Source organism: Scophthalmus maximus, chromosome 18, assembly GCF_022379125.1.
Source record: "Scophthalmus maximus strain ysfricsl-2021 chromosome 18, ASM2237912v1, whole genome shotgun sequence".
Lineage (NCBI taxonomy): Eukaryota > Metazoa > Chordata > Actinopteri > Pleuronectiformes > Scophthalmidae > Scophthalmus > Scophthalmus maximus.
This window is the reverse complement of record NC_061532.1, coordinates 10,797,593-10,814,667: the sequence shown is the minus strand read 5'-3', so window position 1 is coordinate 10,814,667 and position 17,075 is coordinate 10,797,593. Positions and strand designations below refer to the sequence as shown.

Sequence of the window (17,075 nt, the reverse complement as noted above, 5' to 3'; positions counted from 1 at the left end):
AAAAAAAAAGACGACGTATTTCTGTAGCGCTTTGGAACAATCGAGGTTTGGACGTGTACCCTAAACGTTTTCAAAACCATTCGTCCGCCTGAAAGAGACAGTACCCAACAGGCAAAGACAAGAAAACACACATTCTATTTCTATTTTTTAAACGTTTAGGGAGGTGGGGGGACGGGGACGGGGTCCGCCATGTTTAGTTTCCTCGAGGCTCGCGGAATACGGAAGTGGCCTTACCTTACGGCGAGGTGAGGGCGTGGCCACCTACCACCTCCTTCACCAAGTCAGTGAGGCCTGGACTCTCCGGGAGGAATAACACCCTCTGTCAAGCTTTAGTCCCTGGAGGAGTTTAATCAGAATCAGGTAAGAGTCTATATATATATATATATATATACATATATATATAAAAGAATGTTTATTTAAGTACAGAAGATTTTCTTTTTCATGGTGAAAAGTGAGCGTATGATACTGCAACTGAGAAGTGTCCAGCTGTAGGCCCACATTTATAGAGGTGCATGAAAAAGACACACGCCTGCACGATCACATGAGCTTAAACATGTCTCGTTTTTTGTTTTTTTAACAGCATGTCTTTTTCCTTGTTTTTCATTTGGAGAAGGGCAGAATGTGAAACTTGAAACTGTTGCATTATTTCTCTCCACCCCCCACCCACGATAATGAAAAGACTTTAAGGGCACACAGTCTGAAGTACAAACCGCCATTTCTCCCCACGGAGAAAACTTTGTGTGTTGGTTTATCAAAGCATGTCTGTGCAGGTGGAGGAGCAGCCAGCCACATTCCAGTGCCTGGGGTCATGACGTTGCAATATGCAAGACCCTCTCAGCACAGCACTCGCGTCGAGAGCAGGGCCTCAATAGTCTGCCTGTGTTGACAGGCAACCGACCCAGGAAGAGCGGCTCCCCTACAGCTGCTGCTTTGTTTATGATCTATAGCATAACTCGGCCTTCATAAGAGAAGACACAGTGTTCCCCCCCCCCCCCCCCCCCCCCACACACACACAGTGCAATTATGTGTGAATAATGCCCCACATTTTCAGTCCATTTACAAGGTATACAAGCAGCAGACCACCTCCTTTCCTCCGATCACCTTTGTTGAAAGAAAATGAGACACATTTGAGTTTGTAAGGCGGCATGGGTTTAATGGGATTTCTGAGAGTTTTTACTGTAATCCAGATAGTGTGATGACACGTCAGGACGGCGTGCTGTGACAGAGCCTCTTCCAAAAAAGACAGTCGAACATGTGTAAGATAGAAACTGGATTTTTGATGTCGATACAGATCGACCTGGCGCTACACATTTTTTCTTTCAAAATGAACACATAACATAAATAGACCTTTATCTTTGGAGTTAAATCTATCTTAGATTTTTTGTTGTACTAAGCAGGACATCTTACTGTAGAAAAATCGTCTTTCTCTGTTTTTGAAAAACCTTTTTCTTTCAACGGCCTCGAGCGTTGTTTGTCATTCCTGCAATGTAGCTCTCCTGAGAACGTTGTGACTGGACTGAATATTTACAGTGCAGCTTTAGTTTCAAGACAGTCTTGCATCAGGGACACGAACAACAGGCCTTTCATCAAAAGGTCGTCAAACTGTGGCAGAGACCGAGTGATTGAAAAAAACTCAAGCGAGCAAAAAGAAAAGGCACAGTGTCTAACCTCATGCTTTTGTTGTGGTTAACGTGTTTTCACACATCTCCCCTCGCTCGGTGTGCAGTGGGAGCTATCACGGCACAACACGCTGCATTGTGAAATGACTCCGGTCTCCTCCCGGGCCTCTCAGGTGCAGCCTGTGTTGACGCTTTTCTGTTGCCGCGGTCTCCACCAGCTCCTGTGGAATTTCATCCTCATCTGTCACAATCTCTCACCCAGAATCAGTCGGCCCCTTCTGACATCGGCGCCTGGAAATACTGTGCGTTCTGAGCGAAAAGCACGGGAGGGATAACACCAGTGATCTGCAGGAGAAAGGAGTAGATTTTAGTTATCTATATAAATGCTCAGGCAGTGAAATTGTTCCCATTCTCAGCGTTTTGTTGCGGCGGACATTTGAAAGAGTTCACTCACTCTTCCTCGATTGCAGACTGTGATAAAGAAAATCTCCCCGGGGCACGGTTGTCACCGTAACGACTCGAGTGCCAGCATGACAGCGTGTGAGAGAAGCGGCAACAACGCCGTGTGCCTGGAAAAAGTGTTGGTTTGTTCGCTTTCAAAAGAAGAAGAAAAGGAGATGCTGTTAAAAGCAGACAGCAGAAAAAGGACTTTGTGTCTGTCAGTGATTTTAATTGGGGGGCTTTTTTGTCACCACATTGTTTCAGTGCCTAAGATTTGTTTACTTTCCGAAAAGAGCCCCACTTGACGAGACTGTCCTGTCCGTTAGGCAGGCGGGACTCGTCCGACAAAAATGGCTTGATTTACCTTAACGGGCTCAGTGTGGCGGCTTTTCACAAGATGAAATGGTCACGTTAAAAAACACGAGCACCTGGACTGGATATTGTGTGAATAATTTACTTTGACAACCATAGCACTTTTCTTACAAAGCCCCCTTTTTTTAAAATTTGTAACAAAATATGCCAAACTACTCAAACACTAAACGTCTGACGTGAACTCAAGCAGCAAGTAGAAAACACAGTCTGAATCTGAGCTTCAAATGATTGATATATTATGGTTTATATTCATGAATATTTGATTGACAGTGAGTTGTAGTGGGTGCTGCCACGAAACGGTCGTTTACTTTACTGATTAATCCGCTGATTTGTTCTCACAATGAATTGCTTGAAGGGCCTCATTGTTTTGGTCAAAATGTAAATAGTGGTAAAATCATGACTTCTACAAAGTTGAACGTGATTTATTCAGTGAGTTCACGGTCAAGTTAGTTTACAGTCACATAACATGAGCGGTTTTCAGACGTGAACTCTGAAAACAGAGACAATTTGAGTTTTTCTAACAGCGCATTTTTTTAATATTATTATTAATAGAGCTCCCATTTATCTTCTTCTGTCGTGCCTCGTGTCCCTTAGACGTCTAATACACGGTGTCCCTGTGTCACAATGTTTACTTATCTCCTCAACCAAGGCATGCGTGTTGGACATTGAGTCGTCCACATACTTTAAGCAATGGATGTTGTTGTTTTTTCCTTGTAACACTTCATCTTCAAACTTCACCCTCTGCCTCCTCAAAGCACCTCTGCCAGGCCTCCCACACCCAGATGATGGTGCAACATGCCAGCCATGCTGCACCATCATCTTGTCTCTCTCTCTTTTCCTTTCTCACCGTACACACACACTCACACACACACACACACACACACACACACACACACACACACACACACACTACACACACACTTGCACTCAAACATACCCAGACGCGGCCCTGCTGGGGAATTCATGGCCTCAGGCTAACAAAGCACAACGCTGTCCAACAGCGGAAAAGCCCTGAGAGAAAGGAACACAGCTCAGCTCCCTCGCAGCGGACTCACGGCGTGGAGCCTCGTTTAGAGAGAACGTGTCGTGACTGTCAAACTGACGGACTCCGCTGTGAGGTGGGTAGCTGGGAGAAATCTCTTTGCTCACAACTTGTCAAGTATCTAAGTGCTTTTGTATACGCTGTGTCAACAGACTTTTGATCGAGTGGTGCAAAGTCAGAAGTACAGTATGTTTGGGTTCAACTTTTAAATTTTTTTTGATGCATCAGTGTGTTATCAGATGTGACCTGTGCAGGTTTTCAGCTTTGTCAAGACATTTGAAACAGCTGATTTCTGCTGTGCAGTTGTGGCAGTGATTGTTTATTGGCTGTGTGTGCTGAGGTTTTCTTTCCTTTATGAAAACTACGTCCCGATTGCCGCTTAAACTTAATTGGTTGGAGCAGAATCACCTGTCGTTGGGCTGGATTTCTTATTTTTTGTATTCATTTCTTAAATGACTAGTTTGTCATTTTGGCAAAATACATTTATTAGGGCCAGAGCACTGGAGGTGTGGTGCCCATATTCCAGTCTTCATGCTAAGTTAAGCTGACATATGATAGAGGCTGGTTTTTGACTGATTGATCTTCTCATCTTTACTCTTGGCAACGTGGCAAATTAGAGTATTTCCCAAACGTCAAATAGTTTCTTTTCGAAATACACAGGAGCCTCCTCCCTGCTACCATTTGGAGTTATTTTCAACTCACTCATTTTTACAAATCGACACAGGTTGCATAACGGCCCAGAGTAAAGACACTGCCACATGGGCTGGTTAGTCATCGCTCTGTCATTCATTGTTGTTTGGTGTCCAGTGATCGTTGTCCTGGTTTACTGAATCAAGTTGTCCTTAGTAAAAGGTAGTTTCCCACAGACCGTCACTCCCGCATTGTGTTTTCAACGTGAATTAAACAACAACTCTTAAGTATAAGTCTCTACACGTCACAATTTTTGTTCTATGAGTCACGCACGCTCTCACTTGAAATCACGGTTCCGAAGGAATGTTATCGGCGGATCTCAGAATCGAATGATGTGAGTCACAGACGCCGCGCGGCACAAGATCACAGCGTGAATGTGAAGAGTGGCATGACTGTAGTACGACGCAGTTGCGAGTCACGGGACGGCGTGTACTCTCGTGTTAAAGACAGGGTTGTGTGATCGCGGGCTTTCTCTCAATGCTTTACCTGGATTGGTTGATCCCAGAATATTACTCTTCACTTTACGTCTAAATTCAAATCTTTTGTCCCCACCTTTGTCTGCTGAAAGGATGTTGTGGATATGATGGTGACAACCCAACCTTGAGAAATGTATGAGGTGATGTCCGGTGACACCCTGTCCTGGAAGGTGGCCAGTCCAAGACAAAGTGGCGGCGAGTCCAGCCCCGAGTCGCACTTCACTGGGGACGGCGGGCCCATCAAGATCCTCAAAGTTTGCTTCTGCACCAACAACAACCTGGGCAAGAACTTCAAGCTGGTCAAATGTGACAGCTCCTGGCAAATTAGGGTGAGAGTCATCCGCAAAATATGGGGAAGGGAGTGAACGGGCCAGAAGACTGTGATGTAGAGGGGGAATTTGAGTTTATCTTAGATAATTCTGACAACAAATCAAAAATAAATGTGTCAAGATTTGAAGTATGTGGTATTTTGTTTATAGCTTAGCCGTAGATGATATTTGTTTTGGCTTCACTAAGATGAACCAAAGTCCATTTATCTACTATTTATTCTCTCATGCACTGTAATAATAAGCCAGTACACGTTCGTGTCCAGCATAAAGTGTGATATATGTCAAGGATGACTTATAAATTCCACAATGTTTCTCCCAGGCCATCATTCGTTCGATCCTTGTGAGCGGTCGACTGGGGCCGAACATCAGACACACAGCATGCTACGGTCTCCTGCTGAAACACCTGAAGTCGGAAGAGCTTCACTGGCTGCATCCGGATCTGACCGTTGGAGAGGTGGAGCAGCGCTACGAGAGCAATCATGTGGAAGCCGAGTGGAGGTACACGTGGATTGACAGGACGTCCATCCGTTGTTTTCTCTTGCCTCATGAGAGACAATTACAGCGCTGTGTTTGATACATTTCAATGTTTCTTTTCTTGTCTACAGGTACGACCTTCGTATCAGATACATCCCTGTTAATTTCACGGAAAAATTCCAAGATGACCGGTCTACGTTTGTTTATTTTTACCAGCAGGTAACAAACACCATTGAATTTTTAGATTTTTGTTGATTAGAGCCCGACCAATATAGATTTTTAAATTCCAATGCCCATGTATATATATAGATATATATATATCTATATATATATATTAAGAAAGAAAAATTGACAATGATCTCTAAGATGTCGTTAGCACCCTTATGACAAAGAAATATAATTGAGGCTTGATATTATACAGTTTAACCATGAACTTTATTTTTAAGTAAAAGAATATTAAGGTACAAAAGTAAGCAGTCGAACATTGGCTGTTTGCCAATTATTGTCGATCTAAATAGGTGCGGTGACGGGAAGAGGGAAGTTTGCTGCCATGATTTTTACAGTAGTGAAAAAGTGCAGTATTTCTGGACTATTACATATTTGTGATATCTCTGTCTACCTGTGCAACAGGTGCGTAGTGATTACATGCAGTATCATGCCAGTAAAGTCAGCGATGGGATGGCACTGCAGCTCGGTTGTTTGGAGATCAGGTGAGTCCCCGCATTCTTCCTGCATTCCTCCGCTCTCACGGGTTAAACTATGCACTTCCATGTGTTAAGCCTGAAGGGGAAGGGGATCATTTTTGTTGGATTTATAGTTTATTGAATGTCATGTCTTAGTACTGTTTGCAAGAATATGCTGTAGATGATAGATGAGATGATATTTAGAGTTCCAGTTGTTATGAAAAAAACTTGTCACATGCTTTGTTTTACTCAGGAGGTTCTACAAAGACATGAACGCAAAAGGTCTAGAAAAGAAGTCAAACTTTGAGCTGCTAGAGTAAGTATTTATCTTCTCCACACTTTATCGAGTTGATTTCAACATTTTGACCAGTTTCACCAATTAGAAAATGTTTGAAAAGCCTGGTAGCAAATTTTTTTTGTATATTATGCAACATTATTTATGTCTTTAATTCCTTTGTTTTTCTTTTGCAAATGAAGAAAAGAAGTGGGCCTGGACCTTTTCTTTCCTCAGCAACTGATAAACAGCATGAAGGTGAACTATCCCAACCTTGAGTACCAAGTACAATTGATGAGCCGCCAACAGATTCTGTTTTTGCCATCTACAAATTATGATGAATTCAAAATGTCACTGTTGTGATCCAGTCAAAGCAGCTACGGAAGCTGATCCAGCAAACGTTTCAGCAGTTCGCCACACTCAAGGAGGACGACTGCATGGTCAAGTTCTTTGACACCCTCAAAGAATTTGTCAGCTATGATGAAGAGGTCTTCCCGTGTGAACTAGTGGTGAGTAGAAACTATTATGCTCAGCCTGACGGTGATACTCTCCTCCCCTAAATCCTAAATTAATATCACAAATATTAAATGGTTCATTGGTGGCAAAAAAATGCAGCGGCGCTCACGTGAATTATTATTTTCCTGCATCACACTGAGGCTATGTCATCAATTGCTCTGCTGTGGTATCCTCGGCCCAACACTTTATTTCAGGTAGTTTGGTCACTTTAAAAAGAAAGTGAATGTGGTATGCCATGATTGTCACAACCACTCACACTCCCCTTCCTGGCCACAAAAATACCAAAGTGCGCTTAGCCCTAAATAGTTCTCATCTGTCAACAGCAAGGTTGGAGTCTGTCAGTGGAGCTGGTCGTCGGAGGGAGAGGCATTCGCCAACGCACACAGAAGGATTCAGCGGTAAGCGTGGTGAAGATTTAGGCATTCAGGCATACTGACAATGAGAGGTGGTGTTGACTTTTCTCGTCGAACTCTTGTCAAGAGTGTGTCATTTCTGACCATACGTACTTTTCACACTGAAAGTTTGGTGGGATAAATTAATTTAGTTTCTGTCGCACCAACTTATCCTGTCTAGACAGGCTGGTTCAAGCCACATCATTATGTATCTCACACAGTGTAAGAAATAATACCGCACAATCAGCCCCATCTTAATTCAACAAATTCCACTCCTTCTCTTTTGTGCCGCAGGCCGTGTTCCTTGCCGACTTCAAACAGATCAAGAGGGTGCAATGCTTATCTCAGAGCGACGGCAAGGCTCTGCTAAACCTCGACATCGAGGGGGCCAGACAGGTGAGTAACGCAACGACATGATCGTACAATGTTTTACAATATTCCTCCATACAGTGATAAAAAACGCTTGAGTACATTTACCAAAGAAAACGTGCTTCTATTGTGTTGGCCTCTTTTTTTGTTTCTGATAGCGTCTATCGATCAACGTGGCCACGGTCCCTATGGCGGAGAACATGATCGACCTTATTGATGGGTACTGCCGCTTGGAAAATGACACAGATGATACCGTTATCTCCCGGCCAAATAAAGGTGCGTACGTGTCTGCAACGTCCTCCGTCGTTTCCTTCAGACCCCTGTGACTGTGACATTGTTGAAAGGTGTAGTTTTGTTGCAGTCTTTAAGAAATGTGCTAAGTGGAATTCTCATTACTGATTTCTGTCCTAGATGCAAATACACGGAGTGCTCTGCCTGAGATTCCTACAAGGTGAGTGGGTTTTGGCTGTTTTCCAACTTTAAATGATTGGTGCCCTCGCTCAACGTTGGTTGTGATAGGAATTGAAAAGTTAGTTACTGATGAGAGGGCTTGTTCTATTGAATCTTGCTGGCAGCGCTCTGTGGAGCCATATCTTGAACATTTATGACCGGAGCGAATTCTCTTATTCTGTCTTTTCCTCTGGAGCAGCAGAGACAACAGCTCGCTCAGACACAGTATGGGTGAGCTGAGTTTTCATAGTTGTACATTATCTCTATTGTAGCACACCGGGCACACAGACTCTTAATTTCCATTTTTTTTTAACAGACGAATGCTTCTATAATTATCTTGCAAAAACAGTTTGTCATCAACTGGTTTGTTTGTATTTGCAGGCTCCGATATCTACTGTGAGATCCTCGATGAAAGGCCAAGATCAGGTTTGTAAAAAGTTTGAGTGCATGTCTTTAGACGAATAAGACATACAGAAACTCACATTTGAGCTCTGAAATTTTTTGTTCTTCAGTGGTGAAGTATGGGATTGACCGAAATGAGATCGTTCTTGGACGAATTCTTGGTGAGGGTTTCTTCGGGGAAGTCTACGATGGAGTTTACAAAAAAAGTGTAAGTGTATCTTTCTTCTGTGTATATTTACATATATCAAGAGACTATATTGACTTCACAAAGACATGGACAGGCTCAATTGTGTACAGAGCGGCTGTTCATTTTCATATGCAGAATCACTGTCTTTTTGTGTGTTGATTAAACAGAATGGAGAAAGGATCAACGTGGCAGTGAAAACCTGCAAAGACTGTTCGCCTGATGTGATGGAGAAGTTCATGAGTGAAGCAGGTGCTTAAGGAGAACGCGTGGAAAGCAATGACAGTTGTTAAGAGAACCATGACAATAACATTTCAAATTTGTGAACGCATTTTCCAGTGATAATGAAGAACCTCGAACACCCTCACATCGTCAAGCTGATCGGAATCATCGAGGAGGACCCTGTGTGGATTGTCATGGAGCTTTATCAGTGCGGAGAGGTTCGTGCTTTGTTTGAATTCAGTTATAATTGTATTGGTGTGTTTAAAGGTTTAGTGAATGTTTCCTCGCGGCCTCCTAGCCGTCTGTTTTGTGTGTGCTGCGGGGAAAAAAAGATCAACAGACTTCGCCTGCTATTTTTTAGAATCGCTAACAGTACCTCTAAGTTTCGTGACGACAGCTCTCTTTTGGTGCAGTTAGGTAAATCTGTCTGTACGAAGTGTGACGAGATGCTGTATATCCGAGCCGATGGAGACAAATGTTAAATTCTCGTCCTAATTCAAACTTTGACGCCGTTGCAGCTCGGAAACTACCTGACTCAGCACAAGAACACGCTGACGAATATGACTCTGGTGCTGTTCAGCCTGCAGATCTGCAAAGCCCTGGTTTACCTCGAAGGGGTCAACGTGGTTCACAGGTGATAGCATTTTTTGTTGTTGTTTTTATCCAGGAAGTGGCCATGCTGTTGTTGCCTTTTTTTTTTTACTGTTTGTTGTGGAGGCAGCAAATCAGTCTCCGGAGGATTCAATTTCCAGAGAATGATAATTTGCAATATCAGTTTCCTCTTCAAATCCTGCCTGTATTATCTGTTTATACATCATCTCCATCTGTACCGTCATCAAGTTGAACCTCTGTGTCTGTGTTGTTTGTGTCTTCTCACAGAGACATCGCAGTGAGGAACGTGCTAGTTGCCAGTCCAGTGTGTGTGAAGCTCGGGGACTTTGGTCTGTCGAGGTACATCGAGGACGAAGAATACTACAAAGGTGACAGACGCAAAACTGGGAGAATAAAAGCTGATTTAGACAGTTTTTTTTTTCTAGTCAGTTGTTATACATTTGACATTATGTCAGATTAAGCTGAATTGTATTTAAAGAGAAATATGGTAAGATTGATTGATTGAATTTAGTTGACTCATTTGGATATTGTTCCCCCTCATGTTCCTTTTCAAAAAGTAAACTGTTAACTTCTGCCACGTCTTTGCAGCGTCTGTCACTCGGTTGCCCATCAAGTGGATGGCCCCAGAATCCATCAACTTCAGACGTTTCACCACAGCCAGTGATGTCTGGATGTTTGGTGAGCCATGCATGAACAAAGAACAGCTTAGTGCAGGGACACATACAGGCATAGGGAGAACATGCAAACTCCATCCAGAAAAGGCAACAGTGCTAACCACCACATCACACCGAAATTTAATTTAGAATATTTTTATTCTTATTCCCTGACACCAGGAAAGGAAAAAAAAGAGAAACCAAAGAATATATAATATAAAATACCACACTTCACCTCACTGACAAAACTGCCGTCACCTTGTCTGAAGGTGTTGGACATGACTTTACTTGCGGCTGGTCCATTTCTGTGCCTTCCTCTGGACCCTCGACTTGATGCTATGATCTATGGGTGTAATCAAGTACTTTTTAAAGTTGTTGGCAATGTACTCATCCAAAGTTGGATCCCGCACCATTAGCAACGGCATCATTATTCCTCTACAGTGCAGCGTCTTACACAGGGAATAATAAACGTCCTTGTGAAGGTACTTGTATGTGTCCGGGGTGATGACAAAAACTTCACCCTTGACCTGAGTCCAGACCAACTTCCACAGACGTTCGGTGAAGGCCTCTCGCTCTGTGGGGATGTACTTACGTTTTGTCATATTGTAAGCCTCGTTCACAAATTTGTCCAAGATGACCTTTAGGGCAACCTTTTCTGCCTCCGTGTGGACTGGTTTGTCCAGTTCGGATTCCAGCACAGAGTCAAGCGCGGATTCAGGCACGGATTTGGTCAGTTCAGGTATAGCCAGCTCAGATAAGTCCTGCTCAGGTAGAACCAAGTTGGGTTCGTCCTGCTCAGGTAGAACCAACTTGGGTTTGTCCTGCTCCGGTATGTCCATCCCCGGTATGTCCATCCCCGGTATGTCCAGCCCCGGTATGTCCAGCCCCGGTATGTCCAGCTTGGGGGCCTTGAGCTTGGTTTCCGATAATGACCGGGACCTCAACTCGGCTGGAACCCGTGTAATCCAAGTGTGTCTATCTAATTTACTTGGCACCATCATTGTCACTGGGTTGCGTTCCACGTCAGTAAGGGGTGGATATGAATCTTGCTCGTGCAGAGTGGCAACATTAGGTTAAACCCTGGGTTTTCCGTCCTACGAAGCTGGTTCTCTTAGTTCTTACCAGGGTAAATCACCATGGTAGCTCCTGCTGAACGGCCAACCTGCTCCGGAGCAGTTGGAAGTTCGAGATAAGAGATCAAAGCCAGTCACGAGTCTAACTAATGACCAATCAGATCACTGGAAAAAACAGTGCCATCGTTCTGAGGATCTTGACTGGGACAAAAGTGTTTAGAGTCATGTGACAAATAATAAAGCGCAGCAGATCGGAGCTCACCAGTGATCGGCCACTTTTAGAACGGCATAGTGAATTTCCGCTTCACTGACATACATATATAAACAATACTCATATTATATTCTTATTGAATTGTGGAAAATTGGGCAAAATATGTAGAGTGGTTCTTTTCTGCTTTTCGCTTAAACCAAATTGACCTGCATGTTTCACTGTTTCTTTTCGTATCATATTTAAAACTTTATATATGCGCCTGACGATGTTGCTTGTAATTGGCGCCTCCGCCTCTTCCACATGAACGCGCTCGTAACCGGACAGGAAAACCTAGGGTTATCATGATGGTCAATGTTAGGTTAAGTCAAACCAGATAACGAAAACATATCCTGGGTCTCTTGAACTCGCTCCGCAGTACAGGCCCCGGTCTGAACATTAACTTTAATCGTGTGTGTGTTTGCATGCAACTGCATTTATTTACTTCCTCCCTTCATGAGTTGAATTCGTTGACAAACAGGAACATTGTCAAAATCCATGTTATTTTTAATGTTTTGAGTTACTTGGGAGTATGCAGTGGAACAGATTTTAAAAATATATATTTATTAATAATTTTTATCCACTCATTAATTTTTGCGTGGCGATTCATGTGTTGATCGGTGGTAAAACGTTTGCTTTCCATTCTTTTCACCTGCAGAGGTCCTCATGGAGCTCTGATTTGAAAGCTTTGCGTAATTAACCTTTTTTTTTTGATACACTTGTGTTGAAATCGTCGCTGGTTGGTGAAGCTTCACTTCGCCGTATCTACTTAAACCAGGATTGTCAGCTGGTTTTATATGTTTCTGTGAATGTATATCAATTGCATCATCAATACTTCATAGGCATTATAGAGCGTCCACACAGATCAGAGGAATAACCACGCCCCCCTGGCATCTGCCGTAACATAGCAACCGTTGCTAGGTTCGATGGTTACCTTTGGCAGTCACGCTGAGGTCCTTTATTCTGTTAATGTAATATGTTTTTTGGTGATATATGTCCCTGCCTGTTTTTACAAATGAAGCTTTTCTTAATGTACTGATTTACAATTTTATTTGTAATTTGTATTTGTATTTTTATTTTGTAGTCTTGTCACAGATTTAATAATGAAGGATGTATTTCAGGATGAACACGTCAAACCATCTGTTGTTTCTGTGTTTGTATTTTTCTGTAGCCGTATGTCTGTGGGAGATAATGAGCCAAGGGCAGCAGCCATTCTTCTGGCTGGAGAACAGAGACGTAATCAACCAGTTGGAGCAGGGCATCCGGCTGCCCAAACCAGAGAACTGCCCCCCTGCCCTCTACTCACTCATGACCCGGTGCTGGTCCTACGACCCCAGAGAGAGACCCAATTTCACTGAGCTGGTGGTCAAGATCAGGTACTTCTGATCTTTTTTTTCATTCAGTCCAGTCGATTGTGCCCTGCTTGTGTTTCTGCAGTTCTCTTACAAAGGCTTAAATGTTTTCTTAAATCTGTCAGCGATGTCCACAAGATGGAGAAGGAGGAGGAGGTGGAGCGAGAGAGGGACCGAGCGCGCTCCACAAAATACTTTGATCCCAAGTTCAACTTGAACGAGCCTCCTCCCAAGGTGTGAATGTGTGTCTGATTCAGACATTGTTATATGCTACAAAATGGCACAAAAATTTTAATTGAATTGCATTTTTAATTTTTATTTTAACCTTTGCTTGTAGCCTACAAGAATGAAACCAGGGCGGTTTGGGAACATGCTCAGTATTGGTCTACACATTCAGGTATTTCAATGAATTCAAGCGCAGTAACCTCCAAAGATGCCAGTTTCCTCCTAGATGATATACTTCTTAATGTTTATGTGTGTTTAACTGTGCAGCTGAATGAGGCTTTGTGTGCCAGCTCACCTGATCTGGCCAGCCCATGTGAATATCAGTCACCTGTCGACTCCATGAGCACCTTGACACTGCCAGTCAGGTCCCCTCGACGTCGCAGCATGGGGGTAAGAAACTCTTAGCACTTAGCTAAAAGGTTTAAGCTTCTGTTCGGGTTTTTATTAACCTATAATACGAAAGCATTCTGTGGCATCACATCTTCCTGGTGCCATCCTGTAGGAGAACGAGTTTCCCAGATTGGAACCAAACAGCAGGGAGGACGCCCAGCGCCTGTGGCAGAGGGAGAAACAGAAAAGGCAGGACACTATTCGCCAGCAGAAAGCGGAGATGATGGAGGATAATGTGTGGCTGCAGAAGGAAGAGAAACTCCTGGTGGGAAACAGAGCATCCTTAAGTTTTTTCAACCCCCTCTCTGTGTCTCTGTGTCCCCCCGCTGCCGAAATCAACTTGGCCTTGGAGGCTACGCTGAACGAGACGTCGTTCAACTGTATGAACCCGCTCGCTCACTCCCGACAGCGCGCATGTCTTGAATTGAATGTTCCTCTAACAGTTCCAAAGAGAGGTTCCACATTCATATTCTATCAAATGAAACTGCCTGTTCTTTTGCAGGACCCCATGGGACCGGAAGATGCTGCCAGACCAGTGGTAGGTGTCTGAATGTGCACACTGTAATTTCAGTAAAACTAAAGGAAGAATAAACTTAAGTTGAAATATTAATAATAATATAAAAATTGAATTTAAAATACTTGAATGCTGCTCCCAAATGGCTTTTTGGAATGTCTTGGGAAGCATATTCTTCTTATTCCCTTTCTTCAATATGGCCCTAATACTATCATACAACATAAAAACTTCTAGTGATCATAAATATATAAACTCATGCACTTTTCATTTATTTGCAACAACCCAATTGAGTCATAACTCAAGTCACACCACACACCACATTTCTTTTTCAGGTTGGTGTTGTCAAACTGGGCATTCTGGGAAACATAGCAAACTGCATTGAAACACCAAAAACAATTAGTCAGATTTAATCAGAATTAATATTGTGATTGTCACAGATATACAGTTTACAGTAAAACATTTTAATCACAAACCAAGGGGACTTTTGCTTTAAGATTTTAATTATTGATCATATTAAATATTATATCTCAGGTGGAATCTAAATTTAATCTAGAAATTATTTTGGTCTGAAATTGGTTCTTTATAAGGATAACCTTTATGCACTGTTGTCTATACATAATATGAGTGGTTGAATGCATTTATTCTCTTTTCCTTTTCTTTGTCCATTCATTTTAGTCTCCTGAAGACGGCACACTGAATGGCAAGTCCTCAAACAAAATTCACAAATCCACAGTAATTTGGTTCTGAAGACCCATTATCTCTTTCTTGATCCTCCTATCTTTCTTTCCTTTCTCTCTTGTCACTTATAACGTCCATCTTTCTGCCTCAGCACCGCCAGAGAAGCCCCCTCGGAACACAGCGCAGGTAACTATATCAATTCATTGTTTGGATTATAATATCTTTATATCTCATTGATAAGGTAATTTCATTTTTATCAGGGTTGATTTTTAGATTAAATTTTTTTTTTTTAATAAAATAAATGTAATTACTCCTTGGGTCAAAGTGCATTGATGTCACCAAGTATTTAAAATAGAGTCTGTTGTAAATAATGAGGATGAAAATGTTAATTATTGGGGAAAAAAACACTTAAAAACATTATACCGTGTTTCTTAGCCTGCGCCCACAGCGGAATTGGACCGCTCTGGTGACAAAGTGTATAAGTCTGTCATGGACGTGGTCAAAGTAGTTGTTCAACTCAAGAATGACGTCATTGAACTGCAGCCAGATGATTATATCACCATTGTCAAGGTACGTTTCTCTTGTTTTTGCTTCATTTCTTTACAGTTTGTTCATGTTTTATTGGCATATTTAAGGCGTTTGATTTCTAACCACCGAGTCGTACAGCCGATTCATTCTCTGCATTGATCCTCTGCCCCCCAGTCTATAGGGATGGCTTTACGTGATCTGATTCGCAGTGTGGATGACATACTGCCCACCTTACATGAGTCTGTCAGGACTGAGGTAACACTACATTATCTGCTGCCTGTTGGCTCTTTTCTCTCATCTCTCTTGCTTCCTGTCTTTATTTTCTTCTTCTCCCCCCCCCCCCCGCTCTTCAAGCTAGTCTTTCTTGTGTGTCCCTTTGTATGTTTGGCTTTCTGAGGACACTAATAGTCAGTTTCTACAAAGCCATAGTACAGTACTTCTCAATTTATCAAATGGGGTATAGAAATTAAAAATGTGATACATGATGCATTTCTTCCTTGTTCAACCATCTCCAGCTGATATGCACAAAGGGTGTGTGAGCAAATAGACATAACATGTAGAGTATGTACTGCATGTTTTTACAAATTATGATGAAAATAATAAGATAATGCAAGAAGAAAGAATATATCCCTTAGTTTCAACAAAAACTGGATATTTGTAAGCTTCACAAAGAGAAATTATAGATATATTTCTATTCATATATTATATTTATCGATATATATTTCTATTGTATATTTTTCTATTGCACTCTGTGTGAAATCCATTGTGTTTACCGTTGCCACAGATCGAGGGCACGCAGAAGCTGCTGAACAACGACATGGCGGAGGTGATCAGTAAGATGCGGCTGGCCCAGCAGAACGCCATCACCTCTTTGAAGGAGGAGTGTAAGAAACAGTTGCTGGCTGCGGCACACACTCTGGCAATGGACAGCAAGAACATGTTGGACGCTGTGGACCAATCAAGAGTCAGGGCCAACTTGGCCAAGCCCGTGGCCCCATAGTGGACTGTAAACTTTCTGGTTTTTGGCGTACGCATTAACCTTAAGTCTGACGGTCAGAAATAACGTTTGCACAGAGCCAAACATTTCTGCTTGTGTTGACATCACTTAAATCAAGCCTGCAGCAGCCACTAGTTCTTTGGACAGTCTTCATCTTGTAAATGTGTATTGTTAAATTTAAGTATGTAATGGTATGACTGGAGTGTGTGTATACTGAAATGGGGGATTTATAGGATTGTCTAGAAATATCAGGGATCGTATTTAAGATCCGGTCAGTTCTGATAAACTTTTTATTTCAACTGTTATCATTTGTGACTGGTGAGTTATTGGTTTTATTGTCTGCTCAGTAATTGAAATATCCCTGTAAATACAAAACATGTCTTCTGAAAAACAAAGTAGATTTTATTGTAGAGGGAAAAAAATGAAATGCAAGTGAAATGGTTCAGTCTTTCAAAACTGATGATGAAACGAAAAGCCAAATTGTTTTATACATCTGTTTGTTTTTAAGCGTCACTGATGCATTATTTTTAAAATTATGATCATTATATAGATACATAAATTATGATGAAGACTTACAATGGTATGGATGATGAATTTGTCCGATGTTTCAGACACTGTTGAACTTGAAAGTCTTTGTATCATGTCCATTATCATAAAATATGAAATTCTAGCACATAATTCAAGTGATATAGAAATAAACATTATTGTTTATATTACTGTATATTATGGCCTTTTCATTGAAGCATACCTCATGTTGATGTATGAGTACATCAACATGAAAAAGCTTTTTTCATGTTGAAAGCTTTGCATTAATTATCTTCCTGTGCTCATTTGGTCCCACTGGGAAGAGAATAATTGCGCAGATTAAGAA

The 17,075-nt window shown here is 42.1% G+C and overlaps 1 protein-coding gene across 1 annotated transcript; it reads left to right on the top strand.

Moving 5' to 3' along the window:
* Positions 1-203: 203 nt before the first annotated feature.
* On the top strand, positions 204-16,917 carry ptk2bb (protein tyrosine kinase 2 beta, b). Its single transcript, XM_035617169.2, has 31 exons — positions 204-360; positions 4,733-4,969; positions 5,289-5,467; positions 5,575-5,662; positions 6,074-6,153; positions 6,380-6,442; positions 6,604-6,658; positions 6,769-6,909; positions 7,240-7,314; positions 7,603-7,704; positions 7,836-7,953; positions 8,089-8,128; positions 8,327-8,358; positions 8,509-8,553; positions 8,640-8,737; positions 8,884-8,965; positions 9,053-9,153; positions 9,454-9,569; positions 9,815-9,915; positions 10,136-10,225; positions 12,692-12,896; positions 12,998-13,106; positions 13,210-13,269; positions 13,365-13,487; positions 13,600-13,752; positions 13,990-14,025; positions 14,677-14,701; positions 14,831-14,865; positions 15,115-15,249; positions 15,382-15,462; positions 15,992-16,917. Exons 2-31 carry the CDS (start codon positions 4,772-4,774, stop codon positions 16,205-16,207), a joined length of 2,982 nt encoding a protein of 993 aa, XP_035473062.1. The 5' UTR covers positions 204-360; positions 4,733-4,771; the 3' UTR covers positions 16,208-16,917.
* The last annotated feature ends 158 nt before the right edge of the window (positions 16,918-17,075 follow it).

Excerpts from the sequence above, each read along its gene's own strand:
- ptk2bb (XM_035617169.2), top strand. The coding sequence starts at position 4,772 with ATGTATGAGGTGATGTCCGGTGACACCCTGTCCTGGAAGGTGGCCAGT. Across the intron at positions 5,663-6,073 it reads TTGTTTATTTTTACCAGCAG|GTGCGTAGTGATTACATGCA; the intron begins GTAACAAACACC and ends CCTGTGCAACAG. Across the intron at positions 8,738-8,883 it reads ATGGAGTTTACAAAAAAAGT|AATGGAGAAAGGATCAACGT; the intron begins GTAAGTGTATCT and ends TTGATTAAACAG.